The 20404-nt window shown below is 47.7% G+C and overlaps 1 protein-coding gene across 4 annotated transcripts in view; it reads right to left on the bottom strand.

Annotated features, from left to right (window-relative positions):
- Nucleotides 1-20404, bottom strand: part of LOC105497363 (E3 ubiquitin-protein ligase RNF216) — a 164978-nt gene that overhangs the window by 33608 nt on the left and 110966 nt on the right. For all 4 annotated transcript variants that reach the window (XM_011768359.3, XM_011768360.2, XM_071095354.1 and 1 more), the window contains one exon: nucleotides 1465-1562. In XM_011768359.3, the coding sequence (XP_011766661.1) occupies nucleotides 1465-1562 (98 nt within the window). The remainder of the gene's footprint in view (nucleotides 1-1464; nucleotides 1563-20404) is intronic.

Below are 20404 nucleotides of genomic sequence, written 5' to 3'. Positions count from 1 at the left end.
AAGTCTAGATTGTTACGAGAGAGAGAAAGAGATTTCAGTAGTACTTTAGTCATTGTATTTTTTTTTTTTTTTTTTTTTTGAGACAGAGTCTCACTCTGTTGCCAGGCTGGAGTGCAGTAGCACGATCTTGGCTCACTGCAACCTCCACCTCCTGGGTTCAAGTAATTCTCCTGCCTCAGCCTTCCGAGTAGCTGGGATTACAGGCAAGTGCCACCACTCAGCTAATTTTTGTACTTTTTTTTTTTTTTTTTCTCTTGAGACAGAGTCTCGCTCTGTCACCCAGGCTGCAGTGCAGTGGCAGATCTCAGCTCACTGCAAGCTCCGCCTCCTAGGTTCACGCCATTCTCCTGCCTCAGCCTCCCGAGTAGCTGGGACTACAGGCGCCCGCCACCTCGCCCGGCTAGTTTTTTTGTATTTTTGTAGTAGAGACGGGGTTTCACCGTGTTAGCCAGGATGGTCTCGATCTCCTGACCTCGTGATCCGCCCGTCTCGGCCTCCCAAAGTGCTGGGATTACAGGCTTGAGCCACCGCGCCCGGCCTAATTTTTGTACTTTTAGTAGAGATGGGGTTGCGCCATGTTGGCCAGGATGGTCTCGATCTCCTGACCTTGTGATCCACCAGCCTCGGCCTCCCAAAGTGCTGGGATTACAGGCGTGAGCCACAGCACCCGGCCTGCATTTTAATAAGTGAGTATCTGTAACGTGCTCAGCCACGTAGAGAGGACTATACAAGTAATGGTTATTATTATCATAGGTGTATCGTTTTGTATTCTGGAGGTGGGCAATTCTACTTAGGTCTCAGACCAACAGTATCCTGTAACACAGACATAAGCAACATCAGTGCAGTCTAAGCTAATTAAAACATGCTGGCCGGGCGCGGTGGCTCAAGCCTGTAATCCCAGCACTTTGGGAGGCCGAGACGGGTGGATCACGAGGTCAGGAGATCGAGACCATCCTGGCTAACACGGTGAAACCCCATCTCTACTAAAAAATACAAAAAACTAGCCGGGCGAGGTGGCGGGCGCCTGTAGTCCCAGCTACTCAGGAGGCTGAGGCAGGAGAATGGCGGGAACCCGGGAGGTGGGAGTTTGCAGTGAGCTGAGATCCGGCCACTGCACCCCAGCCTGGGCGACAGAGCAAGACTCCGTCTCAAAAAAAAAAAAAAAAAAAAAAAAAAATAAAACATGCTACTCGCTTATTTAGAAAATAAGGAAAAGGGGGACCATCGTTTATTGAATTCACATGTGCCAGGCATTTATATGTTAATTTGTCTACTGAAATAACTCCATGAGGCTGCAGAGATGAGGAAGCAGAGGCTCAGGGGTTAGGTCACTTCCCCAAGATCACTCCAGACTCGGGTGGCTCAAGCGTGTTCTTCCCACAATAGTGTGCCCTCTCTGCCAAAAAGCAGGTTAATGGGGAAGTTGAGAATCAGCCCATAGCCCCTCTGAATTCTGTTACTCACATAGAGGTACGGTACTTGATGTCATCTTTTTCAGCCAGCTCTTCACAGGTGAGGCCATTATGTTCTTTCCAGAGTCCCTGACACTTCCTACAGGTTTCCTGGGGATAAAGGACAGACACAAAGACAACTCCTGGTGAGTGGACACCACAGAAGTTCCTGTTCAACAAAAGGGATATGAAATGAGCTTTACTTGGCTTGAATTATCTCAGGATGCCTCTCCTTTTCAGGGGGGATACTTCTAAAGACATCTTTTAATAGAAGAGGTAAGAGGTGGCAGGGCCAGGTGACTCACGTCTGTAGTACCAGCACTTTGGGAGGCTGTGGCAGGTCAGGAGTTTGAGACCAGCCTGGGCAACACAGTGAGACCCTGTCCCTTAAAAGAAGAGAAAGAGTTGGGGAAGGTGAGGGGAGTGGTAAGAATCATTAGAAGGATGCACAAGGAAAAATTTCTCTCCCTAGATCAAAAGGAAGTGTTGCTCCCATCACCTAATTTGCATAAGGCTTTTTCTAAAATGCTCTGGGCCATGTGAAAAAACCAAAGGAGATGGATCTTGGGCAATCGTGGGTTTTTAAAACACAGTAGCACGAGTTGCTTGGAAGGGCCTGTCTGGATCTTGTTAATCTCTGCAAAATCCTTGTGCCCACATGCTGGCATCCAAAATGCGCTTCTACTGGATTGAAGAATGGCCTACTTCAGTTCATCAGGGGCTCCTAAGGGAGACTTTCCTCCGCTGCCCATCGCTCATCAGCATGGATGTCACACTTAAAAGTTTCACTTCAGACTGGGCACAGTGGCTCACGCCTGTAATCCCAGCACTTTAGGAGTCAGAAGTGGGCAGATCACGAGGTCAGGAGATTGAGACCATCCTGGCTAACTGAAACCCCATTTCTGCTAAAAATAAAAATAAATAAATAAAAAAATTAGCCGGGCTTGGTGGCGGGTACCTGTAGTCCCAGATACTCGGGAGGCTGAGGCAGGAGAATGGTGTGAACCCAGGAGACGGAGCTTGCAGTGAGCCGAGATAGCGCCACTGCCCTCCAGCCTGGGCAAAAGAGTCTCCGTCTCAAAAAAAAAAAAGTTTCACTTCATATATAAACATGCATGCTAAATAATCACCACCTTTATTCTAGGATCCTTTATAGTTTATAAAATGCTTTCATATGTCCAGAAACTATCCCACATCAATAAGAATAATTTAAAGAAATGTTAATCCAATGATCACAGGCGAAAGCCGAAATTATAACACTAATAAGTTATAGTGACAGTGCTGTCAGTCTGGGGAGACAGTGAAGGCTTGAGGAAGTGAAGCCTGAGATCCAAAAGACGAGTTAACAACAATTAGATGGGGCAGCGAAAAGAGATCAACACTCCAGACAATGGACAGCAAGAGAAGACTCTGGCAGGCAAAGCCGGACATGTTCAGTTCCTATGGCTGGACTGCAGACAGTGAGAACGGCCCTGGAGGCCTGCAAGCACCTGACCAGGCAAGGCCTTGAAGGGCATGAGGAGCAGTTTGTTCTTTATCCTATGAGCACTAGGAAGCCACCAAAAGGTGCCAAGTATGGAAGTAACAGAATCAGGTATATCTTTTTAAAAAAATCATACTGGGTGGAAAACACTGGAGGGAGGAAAAGAGTGAACGTGCAAAAGACAGGAGCTAGTAAAGTCACTCGGGAAAGAGGCCACCAATGCCCAGACCAGGGTGGTGGGCAAGGACAGGAAGACAAGGGGACTGACTTGAGAGCAAGGAAGGAAGTACGACTGGCGGGTGTGGAGACGAGCCGCTGTGCCTGGCCCTTTTGTACATTCTGAATTTTATACTATATGTGTACTATCTAATAAAAAGAATTTAAAAAGGGAGACAAATGGAACAGACTGCTGAGGGAGCTCAGAACCTGATCCTTTTGGTGGGATGTCGTAAAAAGGTTCAATCAGGCTGGACACAGTGGCTCACGCCTATAATCCCACACTTTGGGAGGCCAAGGCAGGCAAATCATTTGAGGTGAGAAATTCGAGACCAGCCTAGCCAACATGGCGAAACCCCATCTCTACTAAAAATACAAAAATTAGCCAGGCGTGGTGGCTGGTGACTGTAATCCCAGCTACTTGGGAGGCTGAGGCAGGAGGATCACTCGAACCTGGGAGGTGGAGGTTGCAGTGGGCAGAGATCACACCACTGCACTTTAGCCTGGGCAACAGAGCCAGACTCCATCTCCAAAAAAAAAAAAAAAAAAAGGCTCAATCAATGGGCTGGGGTGGGTGGGGCAGAGAGGAACTGAAGGGACATACTACATTTAAATGCCACCGTTTCCGAGGGATGCGGAAGTGCTCTGGTCCCCCACCTGCATCCCATTCAGTAAACAAAGGTGATACATATTAGTGTGCCTATTGCCCACCAAAACATACAGTAGCACAAACCCATTTTTCTAAGACCTTGTGCCTGACTATTGCAGGAAGCTGGAGGATAAACAACAGCTGGAGAATAGATGAGCTGATGTTTGGCTCCTAACCTCTAAAACAATGCCAACCCAGCCCCTTCCAGGAGTAACAGCTTGAAAACAATACATGGCATTTAGACAGTTTTTAGCATTCCTGGCAATTCCGTTATTAATTCATGGGTCTTCTTCATAAGGGAAGAAACCCCATTTTTGAAGTGAGGCACAGGCCCACAAGGGCAAAATGGCCTGGCCAAGCTGGAGCCAGGTGTGTGTGAGGGCCACTGTGAGGCCCCTTGCCCTGCTCACCCTCTATATCACAGTGCTTCTTTTGTAGGTGAACGTGTGGGTTTTCAGCCAGGGTGCTTCTTACTGAAGAGCCCAAAGGCCCCAGGAGAACACAGCTGAAACGTCTTTTGAAAAGACTATGTAGCACTTTGGGAGGCCGAGGCGGAGGGATCACCTGAGGTCAGAAGTTCGAGACCAGCCTGGCCAACACGGGTGAAACCCTGTCTCTACTAAAAATACAAAAATTAGCCAGGCGTGGTGGCTCATGCCTATAATCCCAGCTGAGGCAATCCCTGTGAGGCTGAGGCAGAATTCCTTGACGCAGGGAGGCAGAGGTTGCAGTGAGCAGAGATCGCACCACTGCACTCCAGCTTGGGCAACAGAGCAAGACTCTGTCTGGAAAAAAAAAAAAAAAAAAAAAAAAGACAAGACTATGTAGCTAGATACGAAACCTACAATTAAAATAAGGCAAGCAAACAGCAGGCTGCAGAGTTTAACACTTGGAGCTCTCTCTGTGTAGTGTCTTTAAAATGTACTCTCTCTTCTAAGAAGTATAAATTTTACTAAATTGTAGTTCCCTCCTCTCAGGCACAGATAGGCTTTGCTCCTAAACTCAACAAATGCTTACGCATATTAGGAAGAAATGCTCTTGAACGTTTTTTCTTTTCTTTTCTTTATTTTTTTTTGAGTCAGGGTCGCGCTCTGTCACCCAGGCTGGAGTGAGATCTCGGCTCACTGCAACCTCCATGTCCTGGGCTCAAGCGATCTCCCACCTCAGCCTCCTGGGTAGCTGGGACTACCAGTGCTCATGCCTGTAATTCCAGCACTTTGGAAGGCCGAGTGGGGCGGATTACCTGAGGTCAGGAGTTCAAGACCAGCCTGGGCAACATGGTGAAACCTCGTCTCTACTAAAAATACGAAAATTAGCTGGGCATGGTGGTGGGCGTCTGTAATCCCAGCTACTCCGGAAGCTGAGACAGGAGAATTGCTTGAACCCAGGAGGTGGAGGTTGCAGTGAGCCGAGATCGTGCCACTACACTCCAGCCTGGGTGACAGAGCAAGATTCAGTAACAAACAAACAAACAAAGTGCTGGGATTACAGGCGTGAGCCACTGTGTCCAGCATCTTGCATGTTTAACATGATAACCACATTCTTCAATCTGTGGTTTACAAGAAAGCCCCAAAGGACCATTTTGGAAGGCAAAGTACACTTTGACAAGTAACCTCAAAACAAGAAGAACAGTGTATCGTGGCCATCGAGCGGGACCACACTTTCTATCACCTTGTGCCTTTCCGATTGGTGGAAACCGCGGAGTTTACCATCATCCCAAATACAACAAGCAGGCAGGCAGCTCCCGCCCTCTCAGTGGGGAAGGAGCATGCATGTTGGGTAGTTTGTTAACAAACAGCCGCCAGGCCACGTTCTTCATGTCATCAGGGAGGTTGCTGTTTAAGTTTATGATGCCCTTTGGTCCTCAAAATACATTAAGGTGTTTTGACTGTTCATGAGGTCTTCACTTTACAACATAAACACTTCAGTCTTCCTTTATTCATTTTCTGCTGCCTGGATAATGATTAATGAATAAAGCAGAAGATTAAATTCAATTCCAGATGACCTTATCAGGGAGCTGAAATTTCTTCACATAAACACAGCTTTCTCAAGAACCAGTAGACAAATGTATCCGGCCATCACCTCCTCCAAGCCCAGCAAGTGATAATAATCTTGAGACCTTTGGGTCTGTTGGTAAAGAATCCAAAAGAAAATCTGAGCCCACAAGCCAGTCACCGGGTTCTGTGTTTGTTTCCTTGCCTTCCTTGCAAAGCCACCTGGAAGGTGTCCGTCCCTGTGCGCGCTAGATTTCAGTTGCTGACTTCCATCCACCCTTGTCTCAGAAGCAGAATACAGTACAAACTTCTCCCTTACTTTTAAAATGGTTCCTCCAGTGAAACCTGTCAACTAACTCTCTAGGGGAGAGAAGTCACTGACATGCCACAGGGCATTAGGTTGTGGTCAATCCAGAAGTAGCTTCAGAAATTTCAGCCCTCTGTTCTGTCACCTCAAAAAATGGTGAGACTGGGCCGGGCACGGTGGCTCACGCCTGTAATCCCAGCACTTTGGGAGGCCGAGGCGGGTGGATCACCTGAGGTTGGGAGTTTGAGACCAGCCTGACCAACAGGGGAAACCCCATCTCTACTAAAAATACAAAATTAGCCAGGCATGGTGGTGCATGCCTGTAATCCCAGTTACTCAAGAGGCTGAGGCAGAACAGCTTGAACCCAGGAGGCAGTGATTTCGGTGAGCTGAGATCGCGCCATTGCACTCCAGCCTGGGCAACAAGAGTGACATTCTGTCCCAAAAAAACAAAACAAAACAAAACAACAATGGTGAGACTATAAATCCCCAGCACTCTTGAGGTAAAAGGCCCGGACACTTGACTATTCGCAAATGCTCAGCGAGGGACCACGGGACCATGGGCTTCCAGGCCATCTGTGTCTTCCAGTTGTCAAGAGATTCTGGTCCTCCCCACCCATAGACCCAAATGACATACAGAAGGTCCAGAAAGACACTGATTTTAAGACGGAATCCCTTAAATCTCAGGGGTTTATGCTGGAACCCCTGAGAATCAATAAAGTTCAACAAAATCAAAGATTCAGTGGACTTTCTTTCCTTTCACTAAGGGAATCCAAGAACCTCTAGTTTTCCTAAGTCAAGAATGCACATATGAGCCGAATAAGGCTTGGTCCTTGCCTTCAAGGAGTGCATTCTACCAAGAGAGTTACATATTGGGGCAAATCAAGTACAGCATAATGGAAGTTCAGTGTAACGTGCACGCACACACGGCAGGGGAGCATGCATATGCATGCGGAGGAGAAAGAGGTGAGTCAGACAAGGATTCTTTGAGGAGCTGACATCTTCATGGGATTGACTACAGTAAATGCCATGAGTAATCAGAACCTCCATGCAACCAATAAAGTGCTTCTCCTACTGGGATCTACATCTTAGTGAAATGCTTTTCCAGCAATGAAAGCCATTAAAGCCAAGTATCTGAACCTCAGAACCAGATGCTCAAACCAAACATTTCAACAATGAAACATAGTTCGATAGATTCCTATTTTAATAAGCACAGAAAGTTTTCATCTCATTAAATAAAATTATTTTGGGCCGGGCACAGTAGCTCACGCTTGTAGTCTTAGCACTCTGGGAAGCCGATGTGGGCAGATCACTTAAGTCCAGGAATTTGAGACCAGCCTGGGCAACAGAGTGAGACCCCACCTCTACAAAAAATACAAAAATATATAGCTGAGTGTGGTGGTATGTGCCTGTAGTCTCAGCTACTTGGGAGGCTGAGGTGGGAGGATTTCTTGAGCCTGGGAGGTAGAGGCTGCAGTGAGCTATGATCACGCTATTGCAGTTCAGTCCGGGTGACAGAGACTGCCTAAAAAAAAAAAATTTTTTTTTACCTCGCTTGAATAAAACAGTATATTTTAAAGTATGATTCATTTCATTACACCCCCCCTTTTTTTTTTTTGAGACAGAGTCTTGCTCTGTTGCCCAGACTGGAGTGCAGTGGCACCATCTTGGCTCACTGCAAGCTCCGCCTCCCAGGTTCATGCCATTCTCCTGCCTCAGCCTCCCGAGTAGCTGGGACTACAGGTGCCCGCCACCTCGCCCCGCTAATTTTTTGTATATTTAGTAAAGATGGGGTTTCACCGTGTTAGCCGGGATGGTCTCGATCTCCTGACCTCGTGATCCGCCTGCCTCGGCCTCCCAAAGTGCTGGGATTACAGGTGTGAGCCACCGTGCCCGGCCTCATTATACTCTTTTAAGTTTTCTGTATCGGCCGGGCGCGGTGGCTCAAGCCTGTAATCCCAGCACTTTGGGAGGCTGAGACGGGCGGATCACGAGGTCAGGAGATCGAGACCATCCTGGCTAACACGGTGAAACCCCACCTCTACTAAAAAATACAAAAAACTAGCCGGGCGAGGTGGCGGGCGCCTGTAGTCCCAGCTACTCGGGAGGCTGAGGCAGGAGAATGGCGTAAACCCGGCAGGCGGAGCTTGCAGTGAGCTGAGATCCGGCCACTGCACTCCAGCCTGGGCGACAGAGCGAGACTCCGTCTCAAAAAAAAAAAAAAAAAAAAAAGGTTTTCTGTATCTGTGTATGTTTTGCAATGTTACAACAGTAGCACACATGTAACCTACAAATAAACACATACACTGAGGGTGTCCTCTGCACAATTTTTCTGATACAGCGAGCAATAAAATCGTGCATCTGCTGCTCTCAATATTGAAAGGCCATGGAGGAGGCCTGGATAGTGCAGCAATGTGTCAGAATACTTCCATTAATTAATGAGCTTGAGACCAAAGACAGAAAGATGGTTGAGAAGCAACTGGAAGAGTCTATGAAAGAGATGAGGGTGAGACAGAAGCCTAGAAAGACTTCTAGGTTTCTGATGTGGGACACTAGTAAGACTGGTGGAAACACAAACTTAGATCAAGTGGTGCAGGATAAGATCTGAGTAAGGGCGGGAGGCAGAGGCAAGTTTAGTTCCAGACCAGCTTACTTATTCACTCACTTATGTGCTCTTCCAATATTTGCTGAATTTCTGTCATTTGTATGAGACACTGGAGATACAGCAACAAACAAGTTAGGCTCAGATTCTATCTTCATGATGCTTATGTTTTATTGAAAAACACAGATATTAACAGAGACTAGGGGCCAGGAGAGCCCATTAGAGGATGTGACATTTAAGCTGAGTCTTAAAGGAGGAGTCAGCTACGTACGGGTACAGAGGGAAGAGCAAGGGTGAAGGCTTCAGGGCAGGAGAGGGTCTGTCTCATGCTGGGAAAGTCAGTATGGCTGGAGCCCACTGGGGGAGAGCTGAGAATGGACCATGGTCACCCAGTAGGACTGAGGCTGTAAGGGAGGAGTTTGGAAAGCCAGGCTGATCAGGTGGGAAATGCAACCATCTGGTTGACATTTCAAAAGATTCTTCTGGCTGCTATTGTTAAAGGGATGGTTTGCTGGGGTTGTAGGACCTTGCAGCACCTCCTTTCTAAACTAAGGCCAAGTAAATAACTTCGAGGGGAACAGGCTCAGAGTCTGGATTTGATTCTTGGTTAGATTTCCGCAATAGTACTCCATAAACAAGGGCACAGCTTACTTCCTGAACCAAGGTGTGCCAACACCAAGCCTGGCAGGGGCAGGTAAGGCTGACCTGCAACGGGGCAACAGCAGCACACCTATATTTTTTTTGTTAAGAATAAGAGAACCACATTTCCTGATACGGTTTCAGAAAGGGACTTTATTACTATTATTCTTAATATTTTAATTAATTAATTATTTTTTAGAGACAAGGTCTTGCTCTGTTGCCCAGGCTGGAGCACAGTGGTGCTATTACGGCTCGCTATAACCTTGACCTCCTGGTTCTAGAGGCAATTCTCTTGCCTCTACCTTCCGAGTAGCGGGGACTACGATCACGTGGCACTACAGCTAAATTTTGTTATTTTATTTGTACAGACAGGTATTGCTATGTTTCCCAGGCTGGTCTCAAATTTCTGGGCCCAAGCGATCTGCCCACCATGGCCTCCCAAAGTGTTGCCACAGAGCCACAGAGCCCGCCCTGTTTTAATTTTTTTTTTTTTTTTTTTGAGATGGAGTCTCGCTTTGTTGCCAGGCTGAAGTGCAGTGGTGCAATCTCGGTTCACTGCAACCTCTGCCTTCCGGGTTCAAGTGATTCTCCTGCCTCAGTCTCCCAAGTAGCTGGGAATACAGGCGCCTGCCACCACACCCAGCTAATTTTTCTATTTTTAGTAGAGATGGGGTTTCACAATGTTGGCCAGGATGGTCTCAATCTCTTGACCTCGTGATTCACCCACCTTGGCCTCCCAAAGTGCTGGGATTACAGGCGTGAGGTACTGTTTTAATTTTAATGATTGATTGAGACAGGGTCTCACTGTGTCACCCAGGCTGGAGTGCAGTGGCACAATCTTGGCTCACTACAGTCACGACCTCCCTGGCTCAAGTCATCCTCCCACCTCAGCCTCCCAAGTAGCTGGGACCACAGGTGTGCACCACCATGCCTGGCTAATTTTTTGTAGAGATGGGGTCTTGCCATGTTGCCCAGGCTCGTCTCAAACTCCTGGAGTCAAGCAATCTGCAAGACTCAGCCTCCCAAAGTGCTGGGATTACAGATGTGAGCCACCATGCCTGGCCTGGGGAACATCTTTAACAAAGGTCTAACACTCCTGCTTTTCACAGTACTAGCCCAATGTTCCTGAAGGCTTAGGTTTTTTTTTTTTTTTTTTTGAAGACAGCATCTCGGTTTGTCATCTAGGCTGGAGTGCAGTGGTGTGATTCCGACTCACTGCAACCTCTGCCTCCAGGGTTCAAGATTCTCATGCCTCAGTCTCCCAAGTAGCTGGAATTACAGGTATGCACCACCATGCCCAGCTAATTTTTATATTTTTAGTAAAGACAGGGTTTCGCCACATTGGCTAGACTGGTCTTGAATTCCTGGCCTCAAGTGATCTGCCCACCTCGGCCTCCCAAAGTGCTGGGATTACAGGCATGAACCACTGTGCCTGGTCCCTGTGGGCTGTTTATTGAAGGGATGGGGTCTCACTGTATTGCCCAGTCAGTGGTGCCAGCATAGCTCGTGGCAGTCTCCTCAGTAGCCTGAACTTAAAGGTGTGCACCCAGCTTGTAGGCCTAGATTTTTTGTTAAAGAAAGAAATGAAACCTGCTAGGACTGAAAATTTACACATCTTCACACAGGGTGCTTTACATCTCAATCTTCACAGCAACTCTACAGGGAAGTCCTGGAGCATTATTCCCATTTTTAAAAAAGTAAATACGGGCCGGGCGCGGTGGCTCACGCCTGTAATCCCAGCACTTTGGGAGGCCGAGGCGGGCGGATCACAAGGTCAGGAGATCGAGACCACGGTGAAACCCCGTCTCTACTAAAAATACAAAAAATTAGCCGGGCGCGGTGGCGGGCGCCTGTAGTCCCAGCTACTCAGGAGGCTGAGGCAGGAGAATGGCGTAAACCCAGGAGGCGGAGCTTGCAGTGAGCCGAGATCGGGCCACTGCACTCCAGCCTGGGCGACAGAGTGAGACTCCGTCTCAAAAAAAAAAAAAAAAAAAAAAGTAAATACGGCCGGGTGTGGTGGCTCACACTTGTAATCCCAGCACTTTGGGAGGCCGAGGCAGATGGATCACTTGAGGTCAGGAGTTTGAGACCAGCCTGGCCAACATGGTGAAATCCCGTCTCTACAAAAAACACAAAAATTAGCCAGGCGTGGCAGTGCATGTCTATAATCCCAGCTACTTGGGAGGCTGAGGCATGAGAATCGTTTGAACCTGGGAGGCAGAGGTTGCAGTGAGCTGAATTGTGCCACTGCACTCCAGCCTGGACAATGCAGTGAGACTCTGCTCAAACAAAAACAAAAACAAAAACAAAAAAGGTAAGAGAAAAAGAAGGCTCAGAGGGTCCAATTAACTTGGTCGAGGTCACAGAGCTTTGGACATCAGTCTGTCTGATCCCAAATCTACTTGCTCTTTCTACTCTAGTCCCACTGCATGCTGACATGGTATTTGCTAGCAAGAGCAGGTCACTATTTACTGGAGAACCCAAGGGCATGTGGCTCATGAGACAAACTGAGGTTACAATGGCATCTTGTGTGAGGAGACCAGAGAGGAACAATCAGCAAAGCTGGGTGTGAGCGTCAGGGCATCAAAGGCAGCTGCAGCTGTGCAGGATGCCTGCTTGCCTGGGCTTCCTGGAGAGCTGGGAATGCTAAGTAAGAGGCAGGATGGGATGGAATCAGACCTGAGGATACCCTTTCTTACTGGTAATGATAAGAACCTGCTAATCACAGGGTGATCTCAGACTGGACACGTGTGAGGAAGTAGCTGTTCCTGCCACCTTTGGCCAGTTGCACGTCTGGCGGCATAGCAAAAGGAAGTCCATTTTTAGATTTCCATTACTGCCTAAACAGAGACAGGCTCCATGAAAGTGTTCCATAGTCACTCCTTCAACCAACCCCTGGACCCTTACTTATAAATACATGCCACTTACCTCCTCAAAGGTAGCCAGGATCATGGCATTAAGATGTGCTAATGGCATTGCTTGAGATTATCACCATCAATGAAACTGCTCTGGGTCAGTTTTGTTTACAGCAATGCAGGTAACAGAGAGAGCTTCTGCACTGAAAGGAATGAAGACAGTCTCAAGTTCCCACCTTTGCCCCTTCCACCAGTGCCATTGAGAGCCTTCCATCAGTGCTGCAGAGTGGGATCGGTATAAAACGAAGCCCCTGTCCTTTTAGAGTCTACTCACAAACAGATAACTCTATACTCTGAAGAAGATGGTGAGTACTTCAGAGGAAACTAAAGCCAAGTAAGGGGCAGGTAGTGTTAACAGGGAGGGTGCCATCTGACACTGGTTTGTCAGGGAAGGCCTGTGTGGAGCTGGCACTTCTGCTTGAACCTGAAGTCTATCTGGTAGAAAAGCGTTCCAGGCAGAGGGAATGCAAGCAGGACAGTAGACGGAGCTGGGACAGGAGAGAGAGCTCAGAGAATCAGTTCTCCCTGAGTCAGCACCCACACTCACTAAGCCCTCAATGGCACAAAACACTGCCTAAGAATGTCCCTTCTCCTCTGGCAACACCTACTCACCAGTTCTTTCAAATACCAGTGGCTCTGGGAAACCCAAATGACCCGGGAAAAGCTGGCATTTGCTCACTGGGCTCCCAGAGCCCTTGGCTTATGCATTGTTACTGCACTTTTAATGGCGTCTTGTATGTCACATCTCTTCCAAAAGCCAGGTGCTCCTTGTGGCAAAGATAATGTCCTGCTGGTCACTATGGACAGGCTTGGCATGGAGGGCTCAATTCATCCATTAAAAAAAAAGTTCACTTGGCCAGGCGTGGTGGCTCACGCCTGTAATCCCAGCACTTTGGGAAGCCGAGGTGGGTGGATCACGAGGTCAGGAGATCGAGATCATCCTGGCTAATACAGTGAAACCCCGTCTCTACTAAAAATACAAAAAAAAAAATTAGCCAGGCATGGTGGTGGGCGCCTGTAGTCCCAGCTACTTGGGAGGCTGAGGCAGGAGAATGGCGTGAACCTGGGAGGCAGAGCTTGCAGTGAGCTGAGATCGCGCCACTGCACTCCAGCCTGGGTGACAGAGTGAGACTCTGTCTCAAAAAAAAAAAAAAGTTCACTTGAGGCTGGACACAGTAGCTCAAGCCTGTAATCCCAGCACTTTGGGAAGCTGAGGAGGGCAGGTCACAAGGTCAGGAGATCGAGACCAGCCTGGCCAACAGAGTGAAACCCCGTCTCTACTAAAAATACAAAAATTAGCTGGGTATGGTGGCGCACGTCTGTAGTCTCAGTTACTCAGGAGGCTGAGGCAGAAGAATCGCTTGAACCCAGAAGGCAGAGGGTGCAGTGAGTCGAGATCCTGCCACTGCACTCCAGCCTGGGCAACAGAGTGGGAGTCCGCCTCAAAACAAAACAAAAACCCCGAAACAAAAAACAAGTTCACTTGAGTGCCTATTCTGTGCCACATGGGGATGTGATGGAGATGAAGCCAGGAGAATTCCTGACCTGGAGAGGCTTGTAATCAACCACAGTACGTCTCAGGTATCTTCGGATTTCTAGGGCCTAGCGCTAGATTTGAGCGACACAAGGTGCTGAATGTCTCAGGTGGAGGCTGGCAAGACAAAGCACATCTTCTCCATGCAGAGTTATAAATGTATCCCACCCAACTACTGGGACTTTTTTGTACTTTACATGGGCAAGAAAAGCATATCCACATCCTCCCTGAAAGAACATTATTTCCTCCCTATTGGGTCTTATTTATAATTATTCCAAGTAGTTTACGAGAAAATGAAATTATTAATATATACGACCCTTTCAGGTTAATTCATTACAGCTTGAGCCCTAAAGATATGAGTTACTGTCATTCCTTTCTTTGCTCCCTAATGTCTTTCCCCAATTTAATGCATTAAACTACAAAGAGCAGTTATCACCAAACGGCTAATGACCAAATGCTTGCAGATGGTGTGAGAAAGTACTGCATATATTTCAATTAGGATGTTCTTTCTTGATTTTCTCCTATAGTTTCAAGACGTGGAAGCTGGTATCTCTTCAATCAGGATAAAAGGAGCTCACAAAAAGAAAACCCTGAAAATGTGTGCCCAAGAGAACTTCCGGTTTAGAGGGGTCAGGACTGAAAATGCGCAGTCTGTCTGTCTGTGTCCCAGCCTGGCTCTCCCCGACACCCCCAGGGGCTGTGGAAGGCCAGTTGCTGCCCAAGGGTAGGCTGCAGGCTTCCCTCACTGGCCAGCATTCTCCTGTGCACTCTCAGAAACAAGATAGTCCAAACTGCCTGGGTCCAGTTCTTAAAGGACACAAAATTCTTTTTTTTTTTTTTTTTGAGATAAAGTTTCGCTCTTGTTGCCCACGCTGGAGTGCAATGGCACGTTCTTGGCTCACTGCAACCTCCGCCTCCCAGGTTCAAACAATTATTCCTGCCACAGCCTCCCGAGTAGCTGGGATTACAAGCGCCCGCCAACACACCTGGTTAATTTTTCTATTTTTTAGTAGAGACAGGGTTTCACCACGTTGGCCAGGCTGGTCTTGAACTCCTGACCTCAGGTGATCTGGCCGCCTTGGCCTCCCAAAGTGCTGGGATTACAGGAGTGAGCCACCGCATCTGGCCAAGACACACAAAATTCTAACATGAATTAATTCAAATCTGGGAGTGGCCAAGTGAGAGCTCTGGGAAGCATTACAAAGCCTCCCCTACCTCACCCCCTAGTCCTGAGGAAAGGGCTTCTTTGGGGAAGATTTCACGTTGTTCTTAAATTTTTTTTGGTTTTCATATACACCTCATCTACCATTTCTATGTACAGAAGCAGGCTTTGAAAAAAGAAATCTTGAAGTCTTGTTTCTGTGGATTAGAAAAGTTGTTTCCCTGAGCCACCAGGATTAGGTGACAAATTGGAATAGGCGAAGCTTTATATGTGGTTTCTGTGCTAATGCTGCCCCCTAGGGATGGAAAGTTACAAGGCACCGAGACATCAGCTTGACTGCTCTGGGAGAGACCACACATAGCTGCTGGCTTTTTACTATACTATGGGGACCAGGGCTTCGAGGACAGAGTGGGAGGGTAAAGTCTTTCTGGAATAAATCAAAGTTCAATTTTATCTTTATCATAGTAACTACAAACAAAACTACCAATTCCCTTATATTATTCAAATACAGGTGACTGTTTCTCTCAAATGGCTGTTTAACAAAATCACTGACACTGCATCAGCAACACCCAGGCAATGGCAGGATGTGGACATTCATATAAAAATTCCAAGACCAATATGTGAGCTCCTACTAAGGACTATGGGTCCTGCTCTGCGGTGGGGACACATGTTAAGTGAAATATATAGTAAGACATGATTGTAAGTGCTGAGGAGAAAAAAAATACAGGAAGGAAGAATTCACTGGGGTGGAGAGGCGAAAATAGTTCACAACTATAAACTGGTGGTCAGGGAAGGCCTCTTTGTGAAGGTGCAGGTAAATGAAGACTTAAAGTCGAGAATTCCAGGCACAGGGAACAGGGAGGAGCAGGGTGGGCAGAGCTGTAAGGAGGAGAGGAGGGTTGGGTTTACAGGCTGCCTGGGGCCTGGGAGGTGATGATAAGGGCTTTGGCCTGTGCCCAGAGTAAACAGATGCTGAAGAAGAGCCTCTGCAATGGCTTTGCATGAGGTTGATTCCCAGAGAACTCCACCTGCAGGGATCCCTTTCACGGGGAGCTCTCAAGCCCTCTGAGCTGCGCCTCTGAAGGTGGGGCCACTCTCGCCTTCCTGCCAAGCTTCGCAAAGCCTGGAAAGCGCAGGAGAGGCGGCTGTGACTAAGCTCCTTCCAAAGGATTTGCTCCCTGTAGATGCTCCATACAATACAGGTTGTGGAACCGAAGTTACTATAGCAATGACTTCCTTTTTTTTTTTTTTTTTTGAGACAGGGTCTTATTCTGTCACCAGGCTGGAGTGCAGTCAGTGGTGCCATCATAGCTCACTGGGCTTAAGCCTAGACTCAAGTGATCCTGCCACCTCAGTGCCCATAGTAGCTGTGATCACAGGCGCATGCCACCATATCTGGCTAATGTTTTGTAGAGACCAGGTCTTGATATGTTGCCCAGCCTGGTGTCAAACTCCTGGGCTCAAAGGATGCACCCACCTCAGCCTCCCATATCCTGGGATTACAGCTGTAAGGCACTGTGCCTGGCCAGCCATGACTTTTAAAACTATAAACTGTGGCCCTTTGGTGGGTTGTAAAGTCATTTCAGGAGATTATGACTAGTGGTTTTTAAAGAAAGCTAAAACAGAAAATACTAGGGCACACTCCATGTGTCAAGTATTTGTTTTATAAAACTACTGTTTCTGTTATACCTACATTTATTTATGTTTGGATGAGGCTTATGGTAATTTATATTTCTTCCTATAGGTTACAAGCAAAAAGTTTAAAAGCCATTAATTTAGAATTCATTCAGAATCAAAGTTTCTTTAAAAAGGCATCCAAAGGCTCATTCTCACAATAGAAGTCCCGGGGATCACTGCCAGGAACTGAAAACCGGCCCCATCTCTAGTTACCCTGGAGGTGACTCTGCTGATGAGGAACAATGCCCGGGAACCAGGGGAACCCCAGCCTTCTCCATCCTGCAGGAGCAGGGCCACGCGTAGGAAGATCTAATAACACATCATTTCAAACTGTCAAATAGAAACACTGCTATCACTTGGGCAGAAACAAGCCAGGCTGACCTTGTCTTTGCTCACTACTTGGGCTACCCCTGGGCTTCCCAGGGTTTTACTGGGAATCCTGGCCTGGCAGGAACAGCCAGCAAAACCAGCTCTTGCCTGCTGGAACTCCGCTGTCAGCATGCCCCGGAAGAGAGGCTGCAGATTCCAGGAAGCTTCCTTCCAGGTAGGACAAAGGCCATCTTGACATTCCTCCTCATGCCCAGGTTGACAACAGCTGGACTTAAAGTGGCTGGACCAGGTCACGAAAGGAGCCACTGGGGTCTGGGCATGTGGTGGGAAGGAGGAAGTCGAGGCTTCATCCAGAGTCATTCAGCAGAAGTGCTGGTTCCAGGGTACAGCGCAGCTTCCAGTTGAGCAGGTAACTTCGCATTGGTATTTTAGGGTGCCGTGTAAAGATGGCAGGAATTCATGTACCCAGGGATAGAAGAATACAAAACTGTCTGAACTTGGGGTTGATAACACCCCTTTGTGGACATCAGACAGGACATCTTGCAAAGTACTGTTTATATAGCAGGCATAGAAAAGCGGCTGCCCCGGTAGTTTTTCACATTCTCATAAAAATCAAATTCCTTTTCAGAGTAAATAGCAAAGCAGACTTTTTTTTCCTTTCTTTTTTTTTTTTTTTTGGAGACAGAGTCTCGCTCTGTTGGCCCAGGCTGGAGTGCAGTGGTGTGATCTCGGCTCACTGCAAGCTCTGCCTCCCAGGTTCATGCCATTCTCCTGCCTCAGCTTCCTGAGTAACTGGGACTACAGGAGCCCACCACCATACCTGGCTACTTTTTTGTATTTTTAGTAGAGACAGGGTTTCACCCTGTTAGCCAGGATGGTCTCGATCTCCTGACCTCGTGATCTGCCCGCCTTGGCTCCGAAAGTGCTGTGATTACAGGTGTGAGCCACCACGCCCGGCCAAGCGGGCTTTTAATCTTTCCCTCCTTGCTAGTAAAATGTGACAAAAAGGGAAGCCTCTCTTGGGGACAGGAGATATGAATTGAGTATGAGGGTCACAGGAGGGAGGAAAAAAGGGTCAACTTGACACAGAAGAATAAAAAATGTAGGTGGGAGACACCCAGGGTGGAGGGCTCAGAAGCAGGGCCAGAGATCCCAGTTCTGAGAAAGAACGCTGTTAGGAAGTAGCCGGGGCCTGCTGTTGCCCTTCCAGGGCTTCATGCCCTTCATTCTCCTGGTTCACAAGGTTCGGGTATTCTAGTCATGGTATATCTTCCCCATATCTTTACTATGGGAAGTAGTAAAACACTATCTCGTTAGCATACTATCCATCCGATGCCTCCAGATGCTACTACTCTCATACCCTCACTCATCCCCACAGGGCTCTTATCCAGCTGAAATCTAGTCTTCTCCCCCAGGAATACAAGCAGTAGCATAAGTGATTTTTAGTTCTGTGAACCTAATACTATAAAGAGCATTAGAGAGTATTTCAACACAGGCAGCTGGCTACAGATGGTCCCCTTGGGGGAAACTATCACACCTAGTCCCTTGCTATGCAGGATAGGCAGGACTGTCTCCACCTGCCAGCCTGAGAGGAATATGGGCGGTCAGGCTCCGGCTATACCTACTAACCACAGTTGCATCTGACAAGATCTCTAAGTGATTCCGATACATAGTAAAATTGAGAAGCTCTGACCTCTTTTGATCCAGGTCTTGGTTTTGCCGATCCTTTGACACCTCTATTTAGAAAAGAAATGACGAGATCTTTAGAAGCCCAATCTTTGCCACTGGCATGCACAGGGAGGCTGACACACTCATTATCCACTCTTTTCAGTGCAGCTGAAAAGACTGGCAGAGTTTACTCAACGCTTATGAAATCATCACTCCATCTTGCCTCAAGTGAAGATTATTGACAGATTTAGCAGTAAGAGACCAAAGATGCTAGAGAGTGAGGTGAGGGGTCTGTCCATGCTTGTAAATCAAGACCTAAACTTTGTATCAAACCTGCCAGATACCATTGTTGAAACTGAGACTGTGTTGGCCAGGCGCGGTGGCTCACGCCTGCAATCCCAGCACTTTGGAAGGCGAAGGTGGGCGGATCACTTGAGGTCAGGAGTTTGGAGACCAGTCTGGCCAACATGGCAAAACCCCATCTACTAAAAATACAAAAATTAGCCCGACATGGTGGTGTGCACTTGTGATCCCAGCTACTTGGGAGGCGGAGGCAGGAGAATTGCTAGAACCTGGGAGGTGGAGATTACAGTGAGCTGAGATCGCATCACTGCACTCCAGCCTGGGCAAGACTCCATCTCAAAAAAAAAGAAAGTGAGATTGTGGATGGTGCATTTGGGAATCCTTTTTTTTTTTTTTTTTGAGATGCAGTCTTCGCTCTGCCATCCACGCCAGAGTGCACTGGCACGATCTCTCGGCTCACTGCAACCTCCGCCTCCCAGGTTCAAGGGATTCTCCTGTCTCAGCTTCCCGATAAGCTGGGATTACAGGCACGCACCACCATGCCCAGCTATTTATGTATTTATTTTTACAGAGACAGGGTTTCACCATGTTGGCCAGGCTGGTCTCAAACTCCTGACCTCAAGTGATCCACTTGCCTTGACCTCCCAAAGTGCTGGAACTACAGGCGTGAGCTACAGTGCCTAGTCTGGAAATCACTTTCATAAACAACCTGGATGTGAGATTTTCAGGATCCATTTCCTGCACATGCACTGCTCCCCTGAGATGACACATGCCTGACCACAGTGCTGCTGCCTGACTGCAGAGGACCCAGCCACGTGGAAGTGGGCTCCTCCAATGTGCATGGAGGGGCTGACAAAAGGGGATACCCAGAACCAGAGGAGAGTGCTGAACTGATGGTCGGGTAAAATACAGACCGTCTTTTATTTCCTCTTTTTGCTTATTCTTGGATTTAAATTTTTGGTACAGTTAATCATGTATGAAACAAACTTTAGGAGATTCCATCATTTCACAGAAATATTTATGAGCAAGAAATTAGCCGGGCGCGGTGGCTCAAGCCTGTAATCCCAGCACTTTGGGAGGCCGAGACGGGCGGATCACAAGGTCAGGAGATCGAGACCATCCTGGCTAACACGGTGAAACCCCGTCTCTACTAAAAAATACAAAAAACTAGCCGGGCGAGGTGGCGGGCGCCTGTAGTCCCAGCTACTCGGGAAGCTAAGGCAGGAGAATGGCGTGAACCCGGGAGGCGGAGCTTGCAGTGAGCTGAGATCCCGCCACTGCACTCCAGCCTGGGCGACAGAGCGAGACTCCGCCTCAAAAAAAAATAAAAATAAAAATAAAAAAAAAGAAATTAAATTCTGACCCCAAAGCATGTTTAATTTCCACCCCCACTGGTTCATTAGTTTCTTCATGTCCGACAACCTAAGGTGACCTTTGGAAGCAAAAGTACAACTGAGGTAGTGTAACTGGGTCT

Source organism: Macaca nemestrina, chromosome 4 (genome assembly GCF_043159975.1).
Source record: "Macaca nemestrina isolate mMacNem1 chromosome 4, mMacNem.hap1, whole genome shotgun sequence".
NCBI classification, from domain to species: domain Eukaryota; kingdom Metazoa; phylum Chordata; class Mammalia; order Primates; family Cercopithecidae; genus Macaca; species Macaca nemestrina.
Note: the sequence above shows the minus strand (reverse complement) of the source record. Positions and strands in the feature narration are given on the sequence as shown.